This window comes from Neophocaena asiaeorientalis, unplaced genomic scaffold, assembly GCF_003031525.2.
Source record: "Neophocaena asiaeorientalis asiaeorientalis breed wild unplaced genomic scaffold, Neophocaena_asiaeorientalis_V1.1 scaffold19, whole genome shotgun sequence".
Classification (NCBI taxonomy): Eukaryota; Metazoa; Chordata; class Mammalia; order Artiodactyla; family Phocoenidae; genus Neophocaena; species Neophocaena asiaeorientalis.
The window spans coordinates 7,422,042-7,443,523 of NW_020173388.1; the positions used below are offsets into that span (position 1 = coordinate 7,422,042).

Consider the following 21,482-nt stretch of genomic DNA (forward strand, 5'->3'; position numbering starts at 1 on the left):
TGACAAGTGCACGGGCTCAACCCCTGGCCGGAGAACCAAGATCCCACAAGCCGTGTGGCCAATAAATAAATACATAAATCAATCAATCAAGAGCTGTGCCTTCTCTGAGAACGACTGCGGGAACTTGGGGATAGATGTTCCCTACCAGCTGCTGTCACTGCTTCCAAGAGTCACAAAACATGGCCCTGGAGAGGCCAAGCACACAACTCCAGATGGCATCCAGAAGACTGGTTTCTGGGTGCCCTGGGGAAAGCCACATTTCATCACTTCAACGTTCCTGGTTTTAGGGACATTACCAGGGACACCCAGGAAGTGGCAGAACCGATTCAAAACTCTCTGGTTCCAAAACCCATGGGTTTCCTATTGCTAGCATGTGCTCACTGTACAGTTACAATTTTTTTAGAAGAGGTTTTGTTATATACACTTTAATTCCAGCTTGAGTCCGTAAAACTTCACTGGACAGGTTTAATAAAGCCAAAAATGAGAAAAAAACCAAATAGAAGACAAAACAGATCATTCAAAAGATGGACTACTTTCCATCTTTAGAGCATATAAAGGATTAGCCTCTGAGTTTTCTTATTTATTGGGTGCAAATACCTTATAAATACAAGTAGCATAAAGAGAAGTGACCTTATTACTTTTGGATATTTTGCCTGAACACTGCTTCCAAGCTCCTGCCCCAAATGGACTTTGTCTTGTTCATGGCTTTTGTTTCCCCAGGACCTAGAATTCTGTGCTTGGCACACCACTGCCACTCAAATATTTGCTGAACAAATGACGAATCTAGGGAGGCAGGAGGGAAAGGGGGAGGAAGTTCTTAAAACTTGAAATTGTACTATTTTTGAACTATAAAGAACCTTAAAGGTTATTGTGAGTAATCATCTTCACCTCACTGATGAGGAAACTAATCTCAGAATTTCATCTCACAAAAGAAAGCAGATTCCTCAATTCCTTTACAGTGGATCAGGTTTGTTACTATACTGTAAATTGCGAGGGCCAAGTGGCAGCATTCTATGGGAATCCACCTGCCACTACCCGTGTCACACAAAGTGGCGAGCAGAGTTCCCCACAAAGAGCTTGTGGAGCGCCCCCCAGCCCATGAACATACGCGTAGGCCTCTTCCAGGAAACTGTGTATTTCAATTCCCAGATGACGCAATCCTCAAAACATGGGCAAGGCCTGGCATGGGTAATATTCTTTTGTAAAGGCAAATGTAAAAACGAATCTAGAACTGTCCAAAAATGGATACTACACCCTCTTAAGACACATGAAACTGTGCCTGAAGAAATGCTGATGGTGCCTTCTCTAAAGCCATGAATAAAATCTTGATTTGGCAGTGCATTCATCATTACAAGGATACTTAAAAAGGAGCAGTCATCACGTGCTCTATCCGGAAAGCAACAAAGGGAGGCAGCACGGAAAACAATGCAGGAGTTAGTAGGTTGAAAATTGTAAGGAGGTGTTTCCCTACACGACATACACAATTTTAGGAGATTCCAGAGACTTAACCCTAAAATTCTAGAGCAGGCTGAGAGGAAAGCGTACCTGTAAAAGGGTGATTTGGCTTTTACCTAAAACGCACTTGTCATCAGACAATAGTTGTCAGAGGAAGACTGTGACTGAAGAATCAGAAGTCTTAGGCTTTCCTCCCATCCTACCACTTTCTTTCACAAATCACATACCCCTTCTAAGCCTCAGTTTCCCCATCTGTAAAATGTGCAGGGTAAATAAAGCCTGACCTGCCTAGGTAGCCGTGAGGCGCAAATGAAAGAACAGTGAACAGTCCTCATAAAACTACTAAAGCACGACGAAAATGAAGCACTGTTACCAATGACAAAGGGACAATGACATTGGAAGTTGACAAATTACAAAATTATTTCAATAAAACCAGAAAACCATTTCAATTCCAATTTTAATCCAGTAAAAACTTCAGCCTATCATTCCTAGTTAAAGGAAAAAGAAAAAGAGAAGCCATTCAAGTACTTTAGATCAGTTACTATATTAAGAATTAGCACTTCCTCTTCAAATATCATTTGAAATGTTTCATCATCCACCTCAAGCGTATCTTTCAATGAGTAACAGAGAATGACAATTTGTTTTCTTGAGTGAAACTCTTAGCAAGCACACACATGTAAACACACACGCACAGACACACATGCATGTAAGCACGAAGTGAACACATAAAACCAGTGATTTTTTTCCCCTCAATTCTGGCCCAGGTAACATAAACAGAATCTTTATTATTATTATTTTTTTAATCACTAGAGTAATGAAGTTCTAACTTTGCCCAAAGCTAATAACAGAATATATCAAATAAAAGGTATTGAATATCTTTACTTACAAGTTATACTTCACTCAACTTTTCTCACGAATTATAAACCAGATGATAATACTTTGATTTTAAACCTGCGCTGTCCAATACAGTAGCCACTAGACACATGAGGCTACTGGGCACCTGAAATGCAGCTAATGAAGATTGAGATGTACCATAAATGTAAAATATACACCAGATTTTCAAGATTCAATATGAAAAAGAAGGTAAAACAGCTTTTAAAAATATTGGTTACATGTTGGAATGATAATATTTTGGATATTCTGGATTAAGTACAATATATTAAAATAAATTTTACCTGTTTCTTTTTACTTTTTTAAATGTGGGTATTAGAAAATTTTAAATTATATACGTGGCTCACATATATGAGAAAAGGATGGCCTATTTCTATTGAGCTGCTCTAGAAGAATACTAAAATAAACGACATACATTATATAAAAACTTTAATTTCTAGAATTCATCCGTTATAGCCCTCCTCATCATAGGAATATGGGGCTTGGTCTTCACACCTATGCACAGGTGAAGCCTGCCCAGATCCCTTGGCGGTCCTCCAGTCACCCAAGCCAGGCTCGACGAGACCCCAGGGGGGAGGCAGGCAGCCAGGGGAGGGCAAGGACACCCACCCCCCACCCTTGCCCCAGGGTAGCCTCAGGACTTACTGTAGAGACGTCATTCCTTTTAACCATTCCTGTAGAGTAAAATAACCCATGTTTTGTGCATCCAATTTCCAAGCTAGGACAAGCATAACTACCTGTTCAAAACAAAAACAAAACAAAGCAGAAAGACGAATCAATTAAGGAGGACAGACCTCAGTAATTAAATACATTAGCATCAGCCAAATGCTTCGGTTCACAGTAGTTTAGTCACGGAAATATGAGCAAGGTAACTTCAAAAATGAGTTCTAGTTTGGCAAACATCTAAAAGTTTGATAATTCAGTCTGCTGACAAGGGTTTGGAGAAACATGACTTTTTATGCCTGATGGTGGAAGTGTAAAGCCATTAACCTCTCCCAAGGGCAGTTCTGCAGTATGTATCAAAACTGAAACCAGCAGTTCCACCTATGGAAAGTTATCTCATAGATACACCTGCACATATACACAAAGCTGTATAGTCAACAAGACTGACTACAGTACTATTTGTAGTAGCAAAAGACTGAAAACAACCAAACATCTACTAATAAGGGACTACTTAAATACTTCTTTGCTAAACACATTCCGTACGAAAGAATACTATGTCACCACTGAGACAAATGAAGTGGAGCCATCGGTACAAATACGGAACAGTTTCCAAGATTTATTAAGTGAAAATGAAAAGAGTGAGGTGCAGAACAGAGTGTTAAAAACCCTAACAGTAGGTGGTGGGACACGGACAGTGGATTCGATGTTTGTGAGTTCAACTACATACACTGCGGAAATGATTTTAAAGTAGTCCAACACTCCACTTCGATAGCACTGTGCCTGCAATGAGCGCAGGATGAGCGGACAATCACTCAATCACTTCTCAGTGGGGCGCCATCCTTGCTTTCAGTGCACCTTCTGAAACTGGGCAGACACGAGGAACTGTGACAACTCGGGTTTTTGGCACCGCTCGTCACTTTTTCACTCAGCTGCTTTAGAGAAAAGATGGCACCGAGGCAGTGATGGTGAGTTTAATAAATATCTAAAGGTATAAAAGACAAAATTACATTTCCAAGATGCCTCCAACTGCAAACTCTCCAGGGCTCTTACACAGGGACAGAGCTGAGGCCACCTGGATTGGGGGATGAGGAGGAAGCTCTCCCATCCTGTCTACCTCAAAGACCCAAGACAAGGTGAGGGGTAACTAAAAAAGAAAGTATGCCACTCCTAGAGAGGTAAAGAAGAGGGACAGGGCCTTCCTAGGACCGTCCTAGGAAGCCTTGCCACTCTGCAAGGCTGGCTATCTCTGGACAGTCATTCACACAAAAGGGAACCCGAGTACAAAAGAGGAGCTCACACATACACTGCTGAATGGCTATACGTCCATTTGTTGTAATAAAAAAAGAAAGCAATGGGAAGGAAATAAATGTTTCTGCATACAGTTGGCCAGGGACTAGCATACTCTGCATTTGGCAGTTAATCTGATTTCTTTACCCAGGACCTAAATGCTTCATTTCATCTAACAGAAGAACTGCCCCAAACCATTAAACTATAATTCACGTGCCCAAATGGGTCAGAGGGTGGTGATGGTGAAAGGAATCCGGGTGACATAACATAAAAAATTGAGGCAAGCCAAGACATGGAAGCAACCTAAATGTCCATCGACAGATGAATGGAGAAAGAAGATGTGGTACATATAGATAATGGAATACTACTCAGTCATAAAAAAGAATGAAATAATACCATTTGCAGCAACATGGATGGACCTGGAGATCATCATACTAAGTGAAGTAAGTCGGACAGAGAAAGACGAATACTATGTGATATCACTTACATATGGAATCTAAAGTATGACACCAATGAACCTATCTATGAAGCAGAAACAGATTCACAGACACGGAGAGCAGACTTACGGCTACCAAAGGGGAAAGGCGGGGGCAGGGAGGGATAAATTAGGAGTTTGGGATTAACATATACACACTACTATATATAAAATAGATCATCAACAAGGACCTACTGTATAGCACAGGGAACTCTACTCAATATTCTGTAATAACCTACATGGGAAAAGAATCTGAAAAAGAATAGATACATGTATGTGTACAACTGAATCACTCTGCTGTACACCTGAAACTAATACAATGTTGTAAATCAACTATACTCCAATATAAAATAAAAATTAAAAAAAAAAGAGCATCAACATATTTTTAGGCTGTTATCCCTGAAAATGAATCAAAAAATACAATTTCACACCTGCCTTATATTACTGTTTGTAATAGAACCAAAGTTTTTAAAATCCCAAACAACAACAAAAAGCAAAATAAAAGCATAACACTCCCCACCATAATGAGGCAAGCAGCCACTCAGACATCACTTTAGATGATTTAATTAGGCCCTGAGAGCCAAAGGGCACATGAAGGACTCCAGAACAACAGCATTCAGGAGGTTCAGAAGGTCTGTCCTTTCAACTGCCAATGAGCTCGTTTGTAGACTAAAAATCTCCAGCTTTGTTTAATTTATAACTCGAAGATTAATGCAAAGCTTTCTCTTGGTGCTGACTTCATGGTTTTCTACTTTGGAGATTAGTATCAGTGAGAACCCAGTAAATCTCTAGGATCTATCAATCAAATATCAATTCAATCAGTACTTACCCATTTTTTTTTAAGTCACTAGGTTTTTTAGATTTTAAAAATCTAGATTACTAGGTAGATAACTAGAACTGATAAGTGAACCAATTTTTCTACATATTATGCACATCACCATAAAACATGATTGTTAAATTGGTCAGAAAATGGTGACTTAAGAGACCAGGGGCCTACTAGGAAGGATTTTCCAAAAAGAAGGCGTTACATGTTCTTCAAACTATTCACACATTAGTGGATTTTCTCCTCATCCCTCAGCTTTTCTTGGAATTCTGACTCCTATGTATCTATTTACATATTTTCTAATTCAAACTTTGTATGTTCTCAAACATTATCTATACTCAATCCTCTATTAGAAGGATTAAAAATTCCACACAAATATTCCACACAAAAACAAAAAACGGTTATGGTAAAGGAACACACATACAAGTATGCATGTAATGTGGCCAAACAGCCACAGCAGATATTCACAATGGGTACTTCTTTACACAAACAGACCTTTCCCTAGCACAGCGAATAAGGAAGCTAGCTACTTAAAGGATTTTTCTGTTACCTTAGTAAATGGAAGCTGAACTGAGTTTTACAAGCCTGCTTAAATTCCATAAGCTATAAATATCAGGCAAGGTGAGGGTTTTAAATACTTTAAAGTGCTCACTCATCAATGCAGACAAGCCTCTAAAAAACTATTTTTGTGCTGGTTGTTCAAACAATTTCTGAAATTGGGAAGTATCCACAATTGATGGCTTATCAGAATTTACTTAACAACATTTTTCCTTTTTAATGATGAATAAAATAATAAAAATTCTATTAGTGGCATCTTAGGCTTGAAGTACAGGAATCAATACTTTGGAATAATAGTCTGAATTCAGTCGTTCAATCTTCTGTGTGATTCAACATTTCAAGACTATTTCTACTGCTACAGAAATAGAAAACTAAAGACTCATAATTGCCAAAAAAAGATAATAACAGTAGCTATTTTTTACTGAGTACTGGTATTTGGGGCTGAGGAACTTTAAAGAGCTGGGCCTCCCTGTTTTCTCGGTTAGAATCGGTGTCAGCACTCCTCCCACCCGACAGGCCTTTCTGGCCCTGAGAGTAGATGCCCACCTGATCCCTCTCACACTGGTGGCCCGATGCCTCCCAGCCTCCCCACCATTGGGCCCTGCTACCCACCCCTCTGATCACATGCTGATTACTGTCCCCTGGGTGGAACCTCTGGATCTCCTCTCAGGCCCAGCTCACTCTCACCGCTTTTATACTACTGTCCAGAAAACACTGCCAACCTTGGCCCAGCCCCTGTCAGAAAACTTCCTTTTTAAAGTCCGTGAAATGTTTTTGTCTGTCTATGACCAGGCTATGGACTAGATCCGGCAAAATACTACTGACCCAGCTGTCCCCAAACCTCTGTACCAAACTCAATAATTTATCAAGACACCTGAACTAGCTTACATTAAAATAAAAATACATGTAGTAAGTTAAAGACAGTCCAAAGGCTCTTTAGAAAATTTACAGTGTTACTGGGGGTGGGGGAGTGGGGAGAAAAAAAAAAAATTTTTTTTAATTAGTTTGTTTTTATTTTTGGCTGCGTTGGGTCTTCCTTGCTGCACACGGGCTTTCTCTAGTTGTGGTGAGCGGGGGCTACTCTTTGTTGCGGTGCGCAGGCTCCTCTTGCTGCGGAGCACGGGCTCTAGGCACACGGGCTTCAGTAGTTGTGGCTTGCGGGCTCCGTAGTTGTGGCTCGCGGGCTCTAAAGTGCAGGCTCAGTAGTTGTGGCGTGTGGGCTTAGTTGCTCCATGGCATGTGGGATCTTCCCGGGCCAGGGGTCAAACCCACGTCCCCTGCATTGGCAGGCGGATTCTTAACCACTGCGTCACCAGGGAAGCCCAACAAAATTTTTTTAAAGAAAAAAGTGTGAAGTCTCAAAGAGCATGATACGCATGGGTACCAGATATCTCACCAACAGTCTGAATGAAAGGGATGATCCCTTGAGAGCTCTTCCAGAGCATAAATTCATTTAGGATATAAGAGGTATTTGTTAAATTGGAGGCTGATGTAATATTAAGCTGCATAGTTAATGAGTCAGAGCATTTGTATGTTTCATTTTGCAGTAAGACAAACGTGAGAATAGGAAAAAATGTTCAAAAATAACATAAGAATTATGCAAAAATAATGAAGCACATAAAAACTTCTAATTAGGGCTTCCCTGGTGGCGCACTGGTTGAGAGTCTGCTTGCTGATGCAGGGGACACGGGTTCGTGCCCTCTTCCCACATGCCGCGGAGCTGCTGGGCCCGTGAGCCATGGCCGCTGAGCCTGCACGTCCGGAGCCTGTGCTCCGCAGCAGGAGAGGCCACAACAGTGAGAGGCCCGCGTACCGCAAAAAAAAAAAAAAAAACTTCTAATTAAATGTTTTAAAGGAAATACTTAGGGGCTTTACAATAAAAAGCAATCACTTTCTGAGCTAAATTCAACTGGAAGTGAAGGAGCTGTGAAAAAACCTTTTTAATTATAACCTATTCAAAACGCTTATGAATAATTAATTATTCAAAGTCCTGGACAAATTCTACATTAGGCTGGAACAACTACGGAGGGGGACAAAGATACACAAAGCCCTCAGTCCCCCAGTCCCCAGTTATCCGTCATGGTAGGCACACATTCCCACACCACTTTTTAAACATCTAGTTTGATTACTTTATTACTATACCTTTTAGAGACAAGAAATTAAATGAGAGAATAAAATGACTGACTGTAGTTACACCATACCAATTGCAAAAAAACTTTTGCTTACAAACCAATTTAGAATTGGAACTTATTTCTTAGATTGCCTTATAAAAACTAATGCACCCTTACTTCTTCACTGTTGCTTTATTTGCCAAGAGACAAAATCAGATCAACTGATCTACCCAAATTAGTTAAGTTAGACTTACATTTTCTGGTTCGACACCAATGTCTTCACAAAATTTCTCCATGCCTTCGGGACCTACAACATCATCAGTACCTGTGATGAAATGCAATTTATAGAAATTAAATCTAACCATGTACATACACTATTACTACTATAGTAGTAGTATACTGTTAAAATACTTATTATTAAAGTAAACTTAGATCAAATAACACTTAAAGACCATAAATCCTTTCTGAAGGAAGAAATCACCAAGAATATATTGGAAAATGTTCTAGAATTTCAGTTCTATCTTTAAAGGATTCTGTTCTGCACATTTAAGTCAGTTTACGGCCAAGTCCTTCAACCTGTGGATAGATGGACACATAATTTATGTCTAAAGATAAGGCTACAGGCATTCAATTCCTGTTCTTTAAAGTAGCTTAAATCTCTATTCTTATTTTGGTAATAATTTCAACACATACAGTAATTTTTGGAAACACAGCAAAGAACCACCTAATATTCTTTTTAAAATTAATTGGGAGATAACATAATTGTTTCTTTTACACAGAAAAAAAAAGCAAGCAGTCTTTTTGTTCTAGACAAGGCAACCCCTTCCTTCACATTCCACGTTATCTCTGTTTCTTCCTGAAAGAACTGTCCACATGTCCCAGCTCTACTGTAGCCCCCATTCATTCTTCAACCACTGCAATCTGGTTTTTGCTCATCTCCCTCCCCTGCAACTCTTCTTGCCAAGGTCACCAATAAACTCCTAATCGCCACATCCAGTAGACACAGGCAATCTTTATTTTATGTGGCTTCTCTGTGGTAGCTGAGATTATCCTCCTGTAGCATCTCAACGGGGGCACCACCACAAATAGAAACTGATGCATCATCCTGGAGTCCCCCCTTCTCCTACATTCTCCAGAGCCAATCAGTTACCAAGTGCGCTGCCAATTTTACTTTCCAAATATTTCTTAACTGCACTGACCTGTTCAGATGTCATTCTCTCACTTAGATGACCACAGCAGTCCCCTCAGGATCTCCCTAATTCCAGAGCCTCATCCCCCTCGGACCCATCCCTTACAAAGCCACCTGGAGGGTCCACACCTCAAACACAAACTCCTTCGATTTTAAGTTCCCTACTACCTACGGATAAAGTCCAAAGTCTCTGGAATATCAAATAAGGTTCTCTATGATCTACTGCGTCCCTTCCTCTTCAGCCTCATAGCTTTCCACCTTCATATCAAGTTTCTTGGAAATAAAAGAATCAAACAGATATTGCTGAATGAACAAAAATTAAGATCCAGAAACACCTACCCATTGTTTGCTATGCACACACATCCTGACACATACCCAACGCAGTACTAACTCTTTGTGGCCTCAGCCCATCTCCCTCTCCCCTCCCCCCATCTTCCCATGCCAGCTTCTTCAATCTTTAAGACAGGAACCATACAGGCAGTCCTCCCAATCTCCCCACCCCCAGCAGCACAGGCTGGGTCAGGCAGTCTTGTGTGACCCCGTGCAATGCTAGGAATGCTTTTCTCACATTTGCATTAAGTCCCAACTCATCTACCTTTCCTTCTAAATTCCTCAAGTGTAAGAACTATTTATTCTTTTAAAAAAAAATTATTTATTTGGCTGCGTTGGGTCTGAGTTGTGGCACACGGGATCTTTTACTTGCGGCATGCGGGATCTTTAGTTGCGGCATGTGGGATCTTTAGTTGCGGCATGTGGGATCTAGTTCCCTGACCAGGGATCGAACCTGGGCCCCCCTGCACTGGGAGCACAGAGTCTTAGCCACTGGACCACACAAGAATCACTCTACAATCTTCCATAGCCTTCAGATCTAGCAAGCTGCCAAGACCAGCAGGATCCACCTTCTGAAAATGTCTCAGTTTCATTCAAATATTATCTACTGGGCACACCCTGGAGCGATGCACTGTAGAAGTAGCTAAAGAGGAGTAGTCCATGGTCCTTGCCCTCGAGGAAGGGAGACGAAGCATAAGAGTAATTTCAATACAGTAATAACTAGATCACAATAAAAGTGTAAGGTGGTTGTTCTCAACTAAGGATGACCATTAAAATCACCTTGGACAGTCTTGTGTCACTTTTCTGCTTCTAATCCTTGGCTCCCCCTGAAGTCCAAACTCAGGCTCTTCCACATAATCTAGCCAGAGCAAATACTTTTTCTGCATGTGTTGTTTTCCTTTTAATCAGAAATGTGCTACTTTGTTACCAAGAGTTTTATTTCACATATTCAAATCTGTTACCTTTTATGGGACTTTCTTTTTTCTCCTTTTATTTTACATGTTTTTCTATGAATTCTTAAATTTTTTATCTTGATTATGGAGGGGAAATCAAAGTTTACTTAGTTTTTTGGGCAACATTAATACATGGACATGATATAAAATTTCATTTAAAAGTAAAACTGAAAATAAAAATGTCAAAAAAGCAAAAGTTTCCTCCTAACTTCTCTCTACTCCCCAGAGACGACCACTTATTAAAGAATTTCTGGGACTTCCCTGGTGGTCCGGTGGTAAAGAATCCGCTTTCCAACGCAGGGGACACGGGTTCGATCCCCGGTCAGGGAACTGAAATCCCACATGCCGCGGAGCAACTAAGCCAGCGCGCCACAACTACCAAGCCCACGCGCCTCAACCAGACAGCCCACGTGCCGCAAACTACAGAGCCCATAAATAAATAAAAGAATTTAAGAACCCTTCCCCAAATAAGCCATTTTATAAATTCTACCTGCAGAATATATATACATATTTATTTAGTTTTTCAGGCAATTCTCTTTGGCTTTCCAGGTACACAACAATTCAATCATTTCACCTTCAACGAATGATCATTTTTGCCTCCTCCTTTGCTGTATTCATGCCCCTTCTTTCTTCCTCTTACCTAACAGCATTAGTTAATAACTCCCAAAACAATGGCAAATCAGAAGAGTGAGAGTGGGCATCTTTATCTCATTCCTGACTCAAATGAAAATACAGTTAGCATTTTATCACTTGGGTTTGAGTGCGCACAGTCCCGCATGTGGGCACTCACGTGTATATTACACACAAACGATATACGAAGACATTCACCGGATGAAATGTTCAAATAAAGAAGCCCAAGAAAATAGAGCAAAAAGAGAAAGCCTGCCTTCTTCCTTTCCTTACGAGTCAGGCATGTATCCTCCCAGACCTTTTTGCTGTGTTTTTATGTATGTGCAAATATACGGTGAAATGTACCCCTGAATTTGTTTATCTATACACTTGGGTTCATACTGTACCTATAAATTCTACACCTTGCTTTCTTCACCAACTATGTCTGATAATCTTCCTGTGAGAGCACCTAGCTGACATACTTACTTTACATTACCCCCCTGTAGGTGACTGTGTGTGTGTGTATACCATGTTTCACCGTTCTTTTCCTCATTCCACTACTGTAAAGTATTTAGGCTGTGACATTAAAGAGTAATTATTCTCATATGGAAGTATCCATCTATTACTATTTTGCTAAGAGGTTTGGTTGTAGGAACAGATGACTCTTTGCTATCTACTGATGGGACTCATTGGCAGTTGGTTGCACAGATCTGAGAAAAAAAAAAGGTACTTATAATCTTAAAAAAATTTTTGTCTTTGGCTTCTATTCTTCGTGAATTAAAAAAGCTCTTTTACTGCAACCTATTCTTGAGCCTGGCAAGTCACCTGCCCTTCCCCTGCCTGTGCACAGGGCCCTGGGGTCTCCCAGCTGGCTGTCCCACTCACACCCCCTCCAATCTGGCCTCCTCTCCCTGTCAGTGCTCATTACAATGACGCTGCTTCTCATTTGTTTGTCTGTTTGCCACACCAGAGCCTGGCACGTAGCAGGCCCTCAAAGGTTGGCTGAGGTACACTGGGCAGTGGTAAACATTAAGTTAGCCATGCTTTTTTCTTTTTTCCACATTTTATGCAATGGCATTGTCAGGTTACTTATATACACATGCACCTGTGTATTTGAAAAGAGCAAGGTTTTAACAATATGATCTGCAACGGCATGACTCATGTTACTTTAATATTTTATCCTAAAAATACTAAATATAGCTTATCAGTCAACATTACTTAAAGGCTACCCAGAATCCTGATATCTACAACAACTTTTCCTTTTTTCTCATTATCATTCCCTTGTACACATTTAGATCTATTTGTAATCACATTGCTCATTGGGATTATGGGTATATTTACACTAGATGTATCATTTTACCTGTAGAACTGAACAATCTTAATCTAATAAATAGGCCACTGGTTAACACCAAGTGGATTAAAAGTGGGTTTGAGGGAGATGGTTTAAAAGCTATAGAATGCCCTGGTGAAAGATACTAGAGATACATTTACAAGGCGGATATACTGACAATAATCTAGAAAAAAGTGGTCCTCCCACTTTCACTGCCATTTTAAGCAGGGGCCCCTAACTAAATATACTTTACACTAACTAAACCCTTTCATGAGAGCCCAAGATGCTCATGGCAGAGTTTCCATAATCACACCATGCTGCATCTCTGGGGCAAACGGGGCCATGCTGTCTCCTTTGCCAAGAAACCTTGTCAGCAAAACTTTTGTCTCCTTTGTCACTTAGCACCTACTCCTGGTCCCAAATCTCACTTTGGTAAACCAAGAAACAATTCTGCTATAGAATCTAATCGAAAGTAGAGATGAAGGGCCTACAGTCAGGATTTGTAGAGCTTTATGACCTACGTGTGTGAGCTTCAGTGTGACTCTGAAATGCTGGCACTTGTGTATCTGGTCTCATCTCTTACTCTTAGATATATCTCAGAAAGTGGAAGTTATTAGATAGATCATTTATGTAAAACTGGTTATTTTAATGAAAAGAAATGGGATTCCAGTTTCAGGCGGAGGTCTAAATAAGACACTCCCCCAATCTTACCCCCAGCAATCCTTTCTAAAGTCACAGAGGACTCAAGTACCAAAGTACAAAAGGGAGTAAGCCTATAACCACAGAGAACAGGACAAGAGCCCCAGTGGAGAGCATTTCATTTATTAAATCTCTGAGAATCAGAAACTGAGTTGACAGGGATTTAAAAAGGTGAGAGGCTGCAGCACAGGATGTGCAAAGAGGGCTGGGACTAACCAGCCAGGCAGGATCTGGGAGGAGCTGGGCTCAGGCTAAAGGAGTGCAGAGGACAGGGCAAGCGTGGAACTGAGGACTCTGGGAAGAACTAAGGTCCATATGTGTAGCACAACTGCAGCACCAAGGCCCCTACCACCCTCCACTGCACTCCGGGTTCAGTGCAGGGAGTCAACCAAAAGCAGATGGCTCTCTCCGAGGGAACAGGAGCACAGTGAGGGGGGACAGGCCCTCGCTCTAGCACAGGGGACCCACGGCCTCACTGTCTGCTCCCACAGACTTGCCCAGAGCACAACCTTCCAGGGACTTCTCGCCATGCATTTTTCTTGAATAATACTTATCTTCAGTTTTTATTCATGTAGTTGGGATATTAAAAAATGAGGACTTCCCTGGTGGCGCAGTGGTTAAGAATCCGCCTGTCAATGCAGGAGACACAGGTTCGAGTCCTGGTCCGGGAAGATCCCACATGTCGCGAAGCAACTAAGCCCATGCATCAGAACTACTGAGCCTGCGCTCTACAGCCCGCGTGCCACAGCTACTGAAGCCTGCACACCTAGAGCCAGTGCTCCACAACAAAGAGAAGCCACCACAATGAGAAGCCTGCGCACCACAAAGAAGAGTAGCCCCCCACCCCACCGCTCACCGCAGCTAGAGAAAAGCCCACGCCCAGCAACGAAGACCCAATGCAGTCAAAAATAAATTAATTTAAAAAAAAAGAAAGCAGGTGCCAGTTGTTCTCAATTTCAAGCTATTTTCCCTGATAAAATACAAAAAAAGCAAAAAATAAAAAGGGGGGGCATTAATAAAAATAGGGCTAGCCACACCCACATAAACTTCTCGCAGTGATGAAATCCCAAGGAACCACCTGGCAGGGGCCTCAAGGAACCTAAAGAATGTGGCTTAATCTTTATCCCAAATGTCACCTTTCTGAGCCAGAGAAAAGCAAACAAGTAGGAAAACTGTACCTTGTTTCCTTTTAAAAGAAAACAGAAGTGTGGCTTTTACTATGGAAAAATTCATATTTGCTTATAAAGGAAGACACAAAAAATATCAAAATAGCTGTGCTATGGTGGTGAGATTAAGTATACTTTTTCTGTTTAAACTTTCCTTTTCATAATATATTTCATAACAATAAATGTGAACCAATGAGAAAGCAAGAGATCTTCATAATCAAAGTGATACGAACATGAGAAAACGTTCCATCATTCAGACCCAAGTACTGAACACCTGGAAACGTGCTAACCACTTTCACAAAACGTCTTCAAGAGATTCATGTTCTCAAGACCTAAAAACAGATAAATTCTAATACTATAGAAGTGTCTGTACCATGTGTCTGTGCCCTGCAAACAAAATCCAGCTCAAACTAGTTCAAATAATGAAAGAGAATTCACTAGGATATTGGGGTAGCTCACAAAAATCCAAAGAACTACAGGAATCAGGATCGCATCCTTTAAAGTCTACCACCAGAAGAGAAAGATGCTCTTCTCCCAGCTTCAGTCTCAAAACCCTAGGAAATTTTATCTGATTGTCCTGACCTGGGTTACCTGGCAGCCCCTGGAACAATCTCTGTGGCCAAAGGGGCAAGATTTTTATCAGAAAAAGGGTAAGGTAGGGGTAGGAGGAAAACACTGGCCCCAGGAGGAATCCTTATTTTGATACCCAATAAAAGGGTATCAAAACCAGCTATGGGGCTTCCCTGGTGGCGCAGTGGTTGGGAGTCCGCCTGCCGATGCAGGGGACGCGGGTTCGTGCCCGGGAGGGTCCGGGAGGATCCCACATGCCGCGGAGCAGCTGCGCCCGTGAGCCATGGCCGCTGAGCCTGCGTGTCCGGAGCCTGTTGCTCCGCGGCAGGAGAGGCCACAACAGTGAGAGGCCCGCGTGCCGCAAAAAAAAAAAAAACAGTTATGAATGATGTCCTTCCTTTAAAAGTACAAAGAAGGCTATTAAGCTAAGTAAGCTAAGAGATGCATAGCAGCTTGTCATATGGAAAAGTGGAGAAAAACACTCCAGGCAAAGGGATGGCACTGAGTTAGTTGTCTTTTATCCTGTAGGTAGCAGGAATTTTTAAGTGGGGGGCAAGGGTGCAGCGGATTGTTAGGGAATGACATGTATGATCTGTTCCGTTTATTTATTTATTTTTTTCAAATAATACAACAGGAAACACATAGAACCTGACTGGGAGTAGAGACTGATGTCAAGAAAATTAGTTTGAAGGTCACTGGAAATGTCAAGTTGGTAAGTTATGATAGGGCCAGAAACATGGTGGGGAAGAGGAAAGGTAAAAGAGCCTTCAGTTCAAACTTGTCTGAAAATTTTTCTTTCCCCCTTTTTTACACATACACAGCCACAAAAACAAACAAACCCTTTATTTCAATATTACATTATCCAACCAATTATAATAAGTTGCAAAAATGGGATTGGATTTAAGACATTTTAAATGACAAAACAAACACTGTCTGCCAAATGATCTTTCAAACTAGAGACACAATATAAGAAATTCCATTGCGCTACATAAAGGTTCAAAGCAGCAAAGCTTATTTTAACTTGGATGCATAAACCAAATAGTCACCCATTACCAGCATTCTCAAGAGGTTTCCTAGCAATCCAAAGTATTTCTCCCAAGTACATTTCATCTTTTCAGTTCCCTTCTAGTGTTCTGAATTCTTTGGCTTAGCTGCTGGCTATAAATAGGACATTTGGTGATTTGTTTCAACGGTGTTCCCTCCCGAAAACAGGGAGACGGACGGACACGGACACACACACACACACACACACACACACAAATTCGAAAAGTACTCCTTTTTAATTCTTTAATCTCCTCTAAGGCACTCCTTATTTTTATGAGGCTCAGTCTATAAATGATTACCTACCTGCATATTCATAGAACCATTCTAAGCACCTCTTACTTGAAAAGGCTTCTTCTTCAGTCTTTATTCTAGTTGTATCATATTTTCTATACATGCTAGAAATCAAGAAAGGGGTTTTAAGTTATTTAAAGTAAAGATACTGAGTTTTTTCAAGTAGCAAGTAGTTTTTATTCTTTTACCCAACCAAACATCTATTCAGTCAGTATTTCATGTATATTTAAAATATTTCACTTCTTGCATTTGGAAGCTTCAGCTTTTATAACTATAGTTTTAAACACAGTCACACCCAGTATAAAATTAAATGGTAAGCACTTAATACAGGTTCTTCTCTGATGAACAAATAATCAGTAAAAACTGAAGAGAACAAGTATTTAATATACTCCTTTCTACCTCTCCAGCCAAAACTAACTACAGAACACTAGTGATACAAGAAATGTGGACGGTGTTTCTTCAACTGGTGACCCTAGGACTCACTCATGTCTCTGCATCAAGTTCTCCTGACGCCCGTGCCATACAAGTCAGGCTGGGCGACACATGGTCTAAGGAAGAACCTGGCAGTATTAGACACCTCCAAGGAACTTGTCAAGCAAATAAAAAGAAACATCAAATTATGTCCAAGCCTCCAGGAAAAAAACCTCAGGAAAACGAAGTACAGAGAATCCTTGGCTTCTGCCCTTCTCCTATCATGCCCTAGCATTGTGGAAACAGACACATAAGCTGGAGAACTGAGTCAGCAAGCACAGCAGCCTCTCCTGCCAACACTGTGACCCTTGGCAGGGATTCCTTATTTCATGATGACATGGGGCTGAGAACCAAGATAGGCCCTACTTGGGGAGAGGAGAAGCAGCAGTACTTTTAAAATAGTGATTCTGATAGAAAAATTATGAGTATTTATATATAAATCGTCTAAATAGTTATATAAACATTTATGAATACAGTTTTTATTTACATAGCATATAATATAAAATCATGTATAATTCTTTTTAAAAGAGCATTTATTCATGATCAAGACTTTCACCAGAATATCTGTATATACCGCTGATCACAGATTCTGGGTTTCAATACCCAGAAAACCCCCAAAACATATAAAGTATTGAGATACTGAAACCGCAAACCACCAGTTTTGTATTTCTTCTATAAAAAGTAGCCACCCCACCTGGAAACAAAGGTGGATACTGTCCAGGGGTTCAAACAGATTTGCTCCAACCCTGGGCCTGGACATCCTATCTCAGCTCAGTCTGTAACTAGTCAATATCCTGGAGACCTCTATATGACACTGTAATGATTGAATCACTTAAAAATACTCCACCTAAAAAAGGACAATGGAGTAACATTACAAAAAAAAAAAAAGATACCAATACATGCTATTACATGGATGAACCTCAAAAAAATTATGCTAAGTGAAAGAAGCAAGGCACAAAAAGACCATTGACATGAACTGTTCAGAAAAGGCAAATCGCAGGGAAAGAAAGTGAATCTGTGGTGTCCTGGGGCTGGGAATAAGCACAGGGATGGTCTGTGAATGGGCGTCAAGGTTCCAACTGGGGTGATGGGAATCTTCTAACATTGGTTTGCAGTGATGGCTGCACAGCTCCAACAACTCCGTAATGATCACTAAACTGTACACTTAAAATCGTATACATTGTGGTATGTAAATGAAGTTGTTTTTCAAAAAAGACCAAGAATGAAACTCGGATAACGTTACAGCTCCCCATCCCCTAGGTGACCGATGAAATGCTATTAATGAGAGTACCTCGCACCCTTCTGCAACTCAATTATCAGTTTTTAAACTGGCTTCAGGGCTTCCCTGGTGGCGCAGTGGTTAAGAATCCGCCACGGGTTCGAGCCCTGGTCCGGGAAGATCCCATATGCCACGGAGCAACTAAGCCCGTGCGCCACAGCTTCTGAGCCTGCGATCTAGAGCCCGCGGGCCACAACTACTGAGCCCGCGTGCCCCAGCTACTGAAGCCCGCCCCCCTAGAGCCCGTGCTCCACAACAAGAGAAGCCACCGCAATGAGAAGCCCACGCACCACAACGAAGAGTAGCCCCCACTCGCTGCAACTAGAGAAAAGCCCGCGCAGCAACGAAGACCAAACGCAGCCAAAAATAAATAAATAAATTTATTTTTAAAAAAAGAAAAGAAGCAGAAAAATCTCATCTAATTCCCTTGATTTATCGATGTGGCAATTCAGGCCACATAAGTGAAGTGAAGTGACCTACAGAGCCAGAATGGAGGCAGATGGGAAAAGACAGAAAAGATTAAAACTATGATGTTTATTCATTGTTTTTTTTAAAAAAAATAAAAAAGGGAGAGAGAGAAAGAACCAAAAGATGTCTAATAAAATCTGGTTGAAATAGTAAAGATGCCTAAAATAAGCAAGTCTAATGGACCTTGGGAGTTACCAAAATTAACAGTTCACTTGTCTGAAAGAGAAGTGGTTTCAACAGTCTTGTTTTTCATGGTTTCTAACAAATGCTCACTCTTTTGAGAAGAAATGTCAGCTCAGCTAATATTCCAGGCAGGCTTAGAGCACTTGGTGCAGGCAGCTCTCTGCAGCCACGCAACCCAGGTCCTGGCAGAGGCAGCTACAGGATTCCTGTGGTAGTAGGTAGTGAGTGAGACCCCCTTAAAGAAGAGATAAGTACCAATCCTGAGGTCCTCAACAGGCACAGAGGGCAAGCTCTTAAAAGCAAAGAAAGAAACACTACACCAGTTCTGGTGGATCAATGGACTGAGATAAAATTTGAATTTCTATGAACTCAGGTTACCTAACTTGTTTTTGTTTCATGAGCCCCCACGTTAAGTAAGTATCACAAAAAATTACACTTTGAAGTTCTCCTGGCAGAACCAAAACAATAGTCCGGTTGGCATTTGTACGCTTATAAGACCCACTCTGGGTAGAAAGGTGCCTATTCAACACATATGCCATCAATGTGGTTCCACTGTCTCTGCGACGTACCTATCGTGTCTACTTTTCTTGGCAGATAAATCATCTCCAGAGGCAGGTCTTCTCTTTTTCCTCGGCGGCATCACTTTACTAAAGCAGTCCGAAGAACTGCAAGACCGCAGACTTCCTACAAAACAGAGTGAAGAGCACAAAAGTAAGGAATGCCACATTGAAACCCTTCCAAAGAATATCAGCGCTAAATGAAGAGCTTTCACAACTTACATTGCAAAGGGTTTAGATGTTCTCTGTAAACATGAAAAAATGAAAAGTGAAAAACTGGTTTTCAGTTCTTCTTTGAGAAAATGTTAGAGTCAAGAAATAAACCTAGCAACGACACAAATTAGTTAATAGTCCCCCCAAAACACACACCAGAAATGAAGTTATCATAACTTCAGTTTACTCTCCAAAAATACTAATATAAATCATCTAAGCTTCCAGCTTCCTTTACACGTCAATGTTCCTTCAGAAGGAATTGCACTGCTATCTCATTTCTGTACTTCATTAGGCAAGGCCAGCTCGACTGGTGACCTTGGGTCTAAAATACATACAAGTACATCAGTCCCAACACTCTTAAGCTTCAAGGAATATCTGATTAAAAAAAAACCAAAAAACAGAATTTGGATTCTTGGGGCAAAAGCCTGACATGATCTTAAGCAAAACTTCCATAAATATTTTTAATTTGTTTCTGCCACTTTCAGTCAGGGTTTTTGGAAGCATTAACTTTCATTTGGTAAAAGATATTAAAATGTAACAACAACATGGAACACCTATGGAAACCTTATGGTGAGCCAGGCCCTGCTCTTAACGCTTACATGTACGACACCTCACTTAACCTCACAACAAGCTTACGAAAAAAGAATAATCATTACTGCTTATGCAGATAAGAAAACGGAGGCAGAGAGGGGTCAGGTAAGGGGCAAAATTCGAATTCAAACCCAGACAAGTCTCACTTCAGACTGTCTTAAACCATTATAAATTACAAGACAATTATAACATAATTAAAATACCCATCTTGGCACAAGTACTATCAGAGATATTATGTCATTTGGTTCCCACAATAACCCTGAACAACAGGCAGGGCAGAGTTAATTATCTCTACTGACTGATGGTAAAAAGTAAGGCTTAGGCATTCAAGAGACTTTCCAAGGTCTCGGAAGTGCTAAGAGGTGAAATCTGGACTGCATGTCCTCCTCCTTGCACTGGTGCCTTGGTGGGAGGGCCCAGGGCCCTCAGTGAGCCGCTGGGACAAGGCAGCACCGGGTGATAGGGTCTGAGTGCTCTGCATTCAGTGGATGAGCTCCAGCTCCTCAGCTAGTCATGTGGCTCAGTCAGTCAGTGACCTATTCTGGGTCTCTGGTTCATCATCTGAAGAATGAGAACTGTGAGATCTACCTCTCCGGAGTTTTATATGGGAAAAATATCCATTCAACACGTGCTCACGTGGCCAAGTGTTGCAAGTAGACAGATGTTGGGATCTGAGTGCCACCAGGGAGGTGCGTGCTCAGGCTGGACCTCCCCGTTGACCCAAGCCTCACAACCACCCCATTCTTACGAATGGGGAAACTCGGGCAGAGAGATGAAGCAGCAGCTGGAAGGCAGCACGTGAAGTCGAGGATGGAACCCAAGCAGCTCGGCGACGAGGCCAAGCTCCCCACCACCACTCACTGCCGCCTCCACGCGGCCTCAGCAGCAGAGACTAAGAAGCTGGGGACTAAGGCCAGAGCCCAGGAAGTGTGGATATTCGGGGGCTGGGAAAAGAGGGTGAAGACCTGGGTGGGGAGAAAAACCTGGGCGAAGTGTACACTCCTGGAAGCCAAAGCAGGAGGAGTGCACAGGGCGGTGGCAGCAGTCAGATGCAGAAGCAAGAGGCTGGGGACAGGGCTGCAACAGGCTGGGGAAGGACGTGAGCAGAGGGTGTGATCTCAGTGAATGTGGACAGTTCTCTCTAGAAAGCTGTTCAGAAGGCAGGGAGAGAGTTGTCAGTAGCTAACAGTCCCAACCTGGTAAGCGCAATGGTCGGGACTGGAACCTCAATCTCAGGACATACTCAGGCTTCCACCACCACGCTAAGTTCCTGGGC

At 41.6% G+C, this 21,482-nt stretch overlaps 1 protein-coding gene across 3 annotated transcripts in view; it reads right to left on the reverse strand.

Moving 5' to 3' along the window:
- Positions 1-21,482, reverse strand: part of DCUN1D4 (defective in cullin neddylation 1 domain containing 4) — a 68,891-nt gene that overhangs the window by 21,765 nt on the left and 25,644 nt on the right. For all 3 annotated transcript variants that reach the window (XM_024746733.1, XM_024746731.1, XM_024746732.1), the window contains 4 exons: positions 19,415-19,529; positions 16,457-16,548; positions 8,518-8,588; positions 2,992-3,083 (listed from right to left, as the gene is read on the reverse strand). In XM_024746733.1, the coding sequence (XP_024602501.1) occupies positions 2,992-3,083; positions 8,518-8,588; positions 16,457-16,548; positions 19,415-19,485 (326 nt within the window). In that variant the 5' untranslated portion in view covers positions 19,486-19,529. The remainder of the gene's footprint in view (positions 1-2,991; positions 3,084-8,517; positions 8,589-16,456; positions 16,549-19,414; positions 19,530-21,482) is intronic.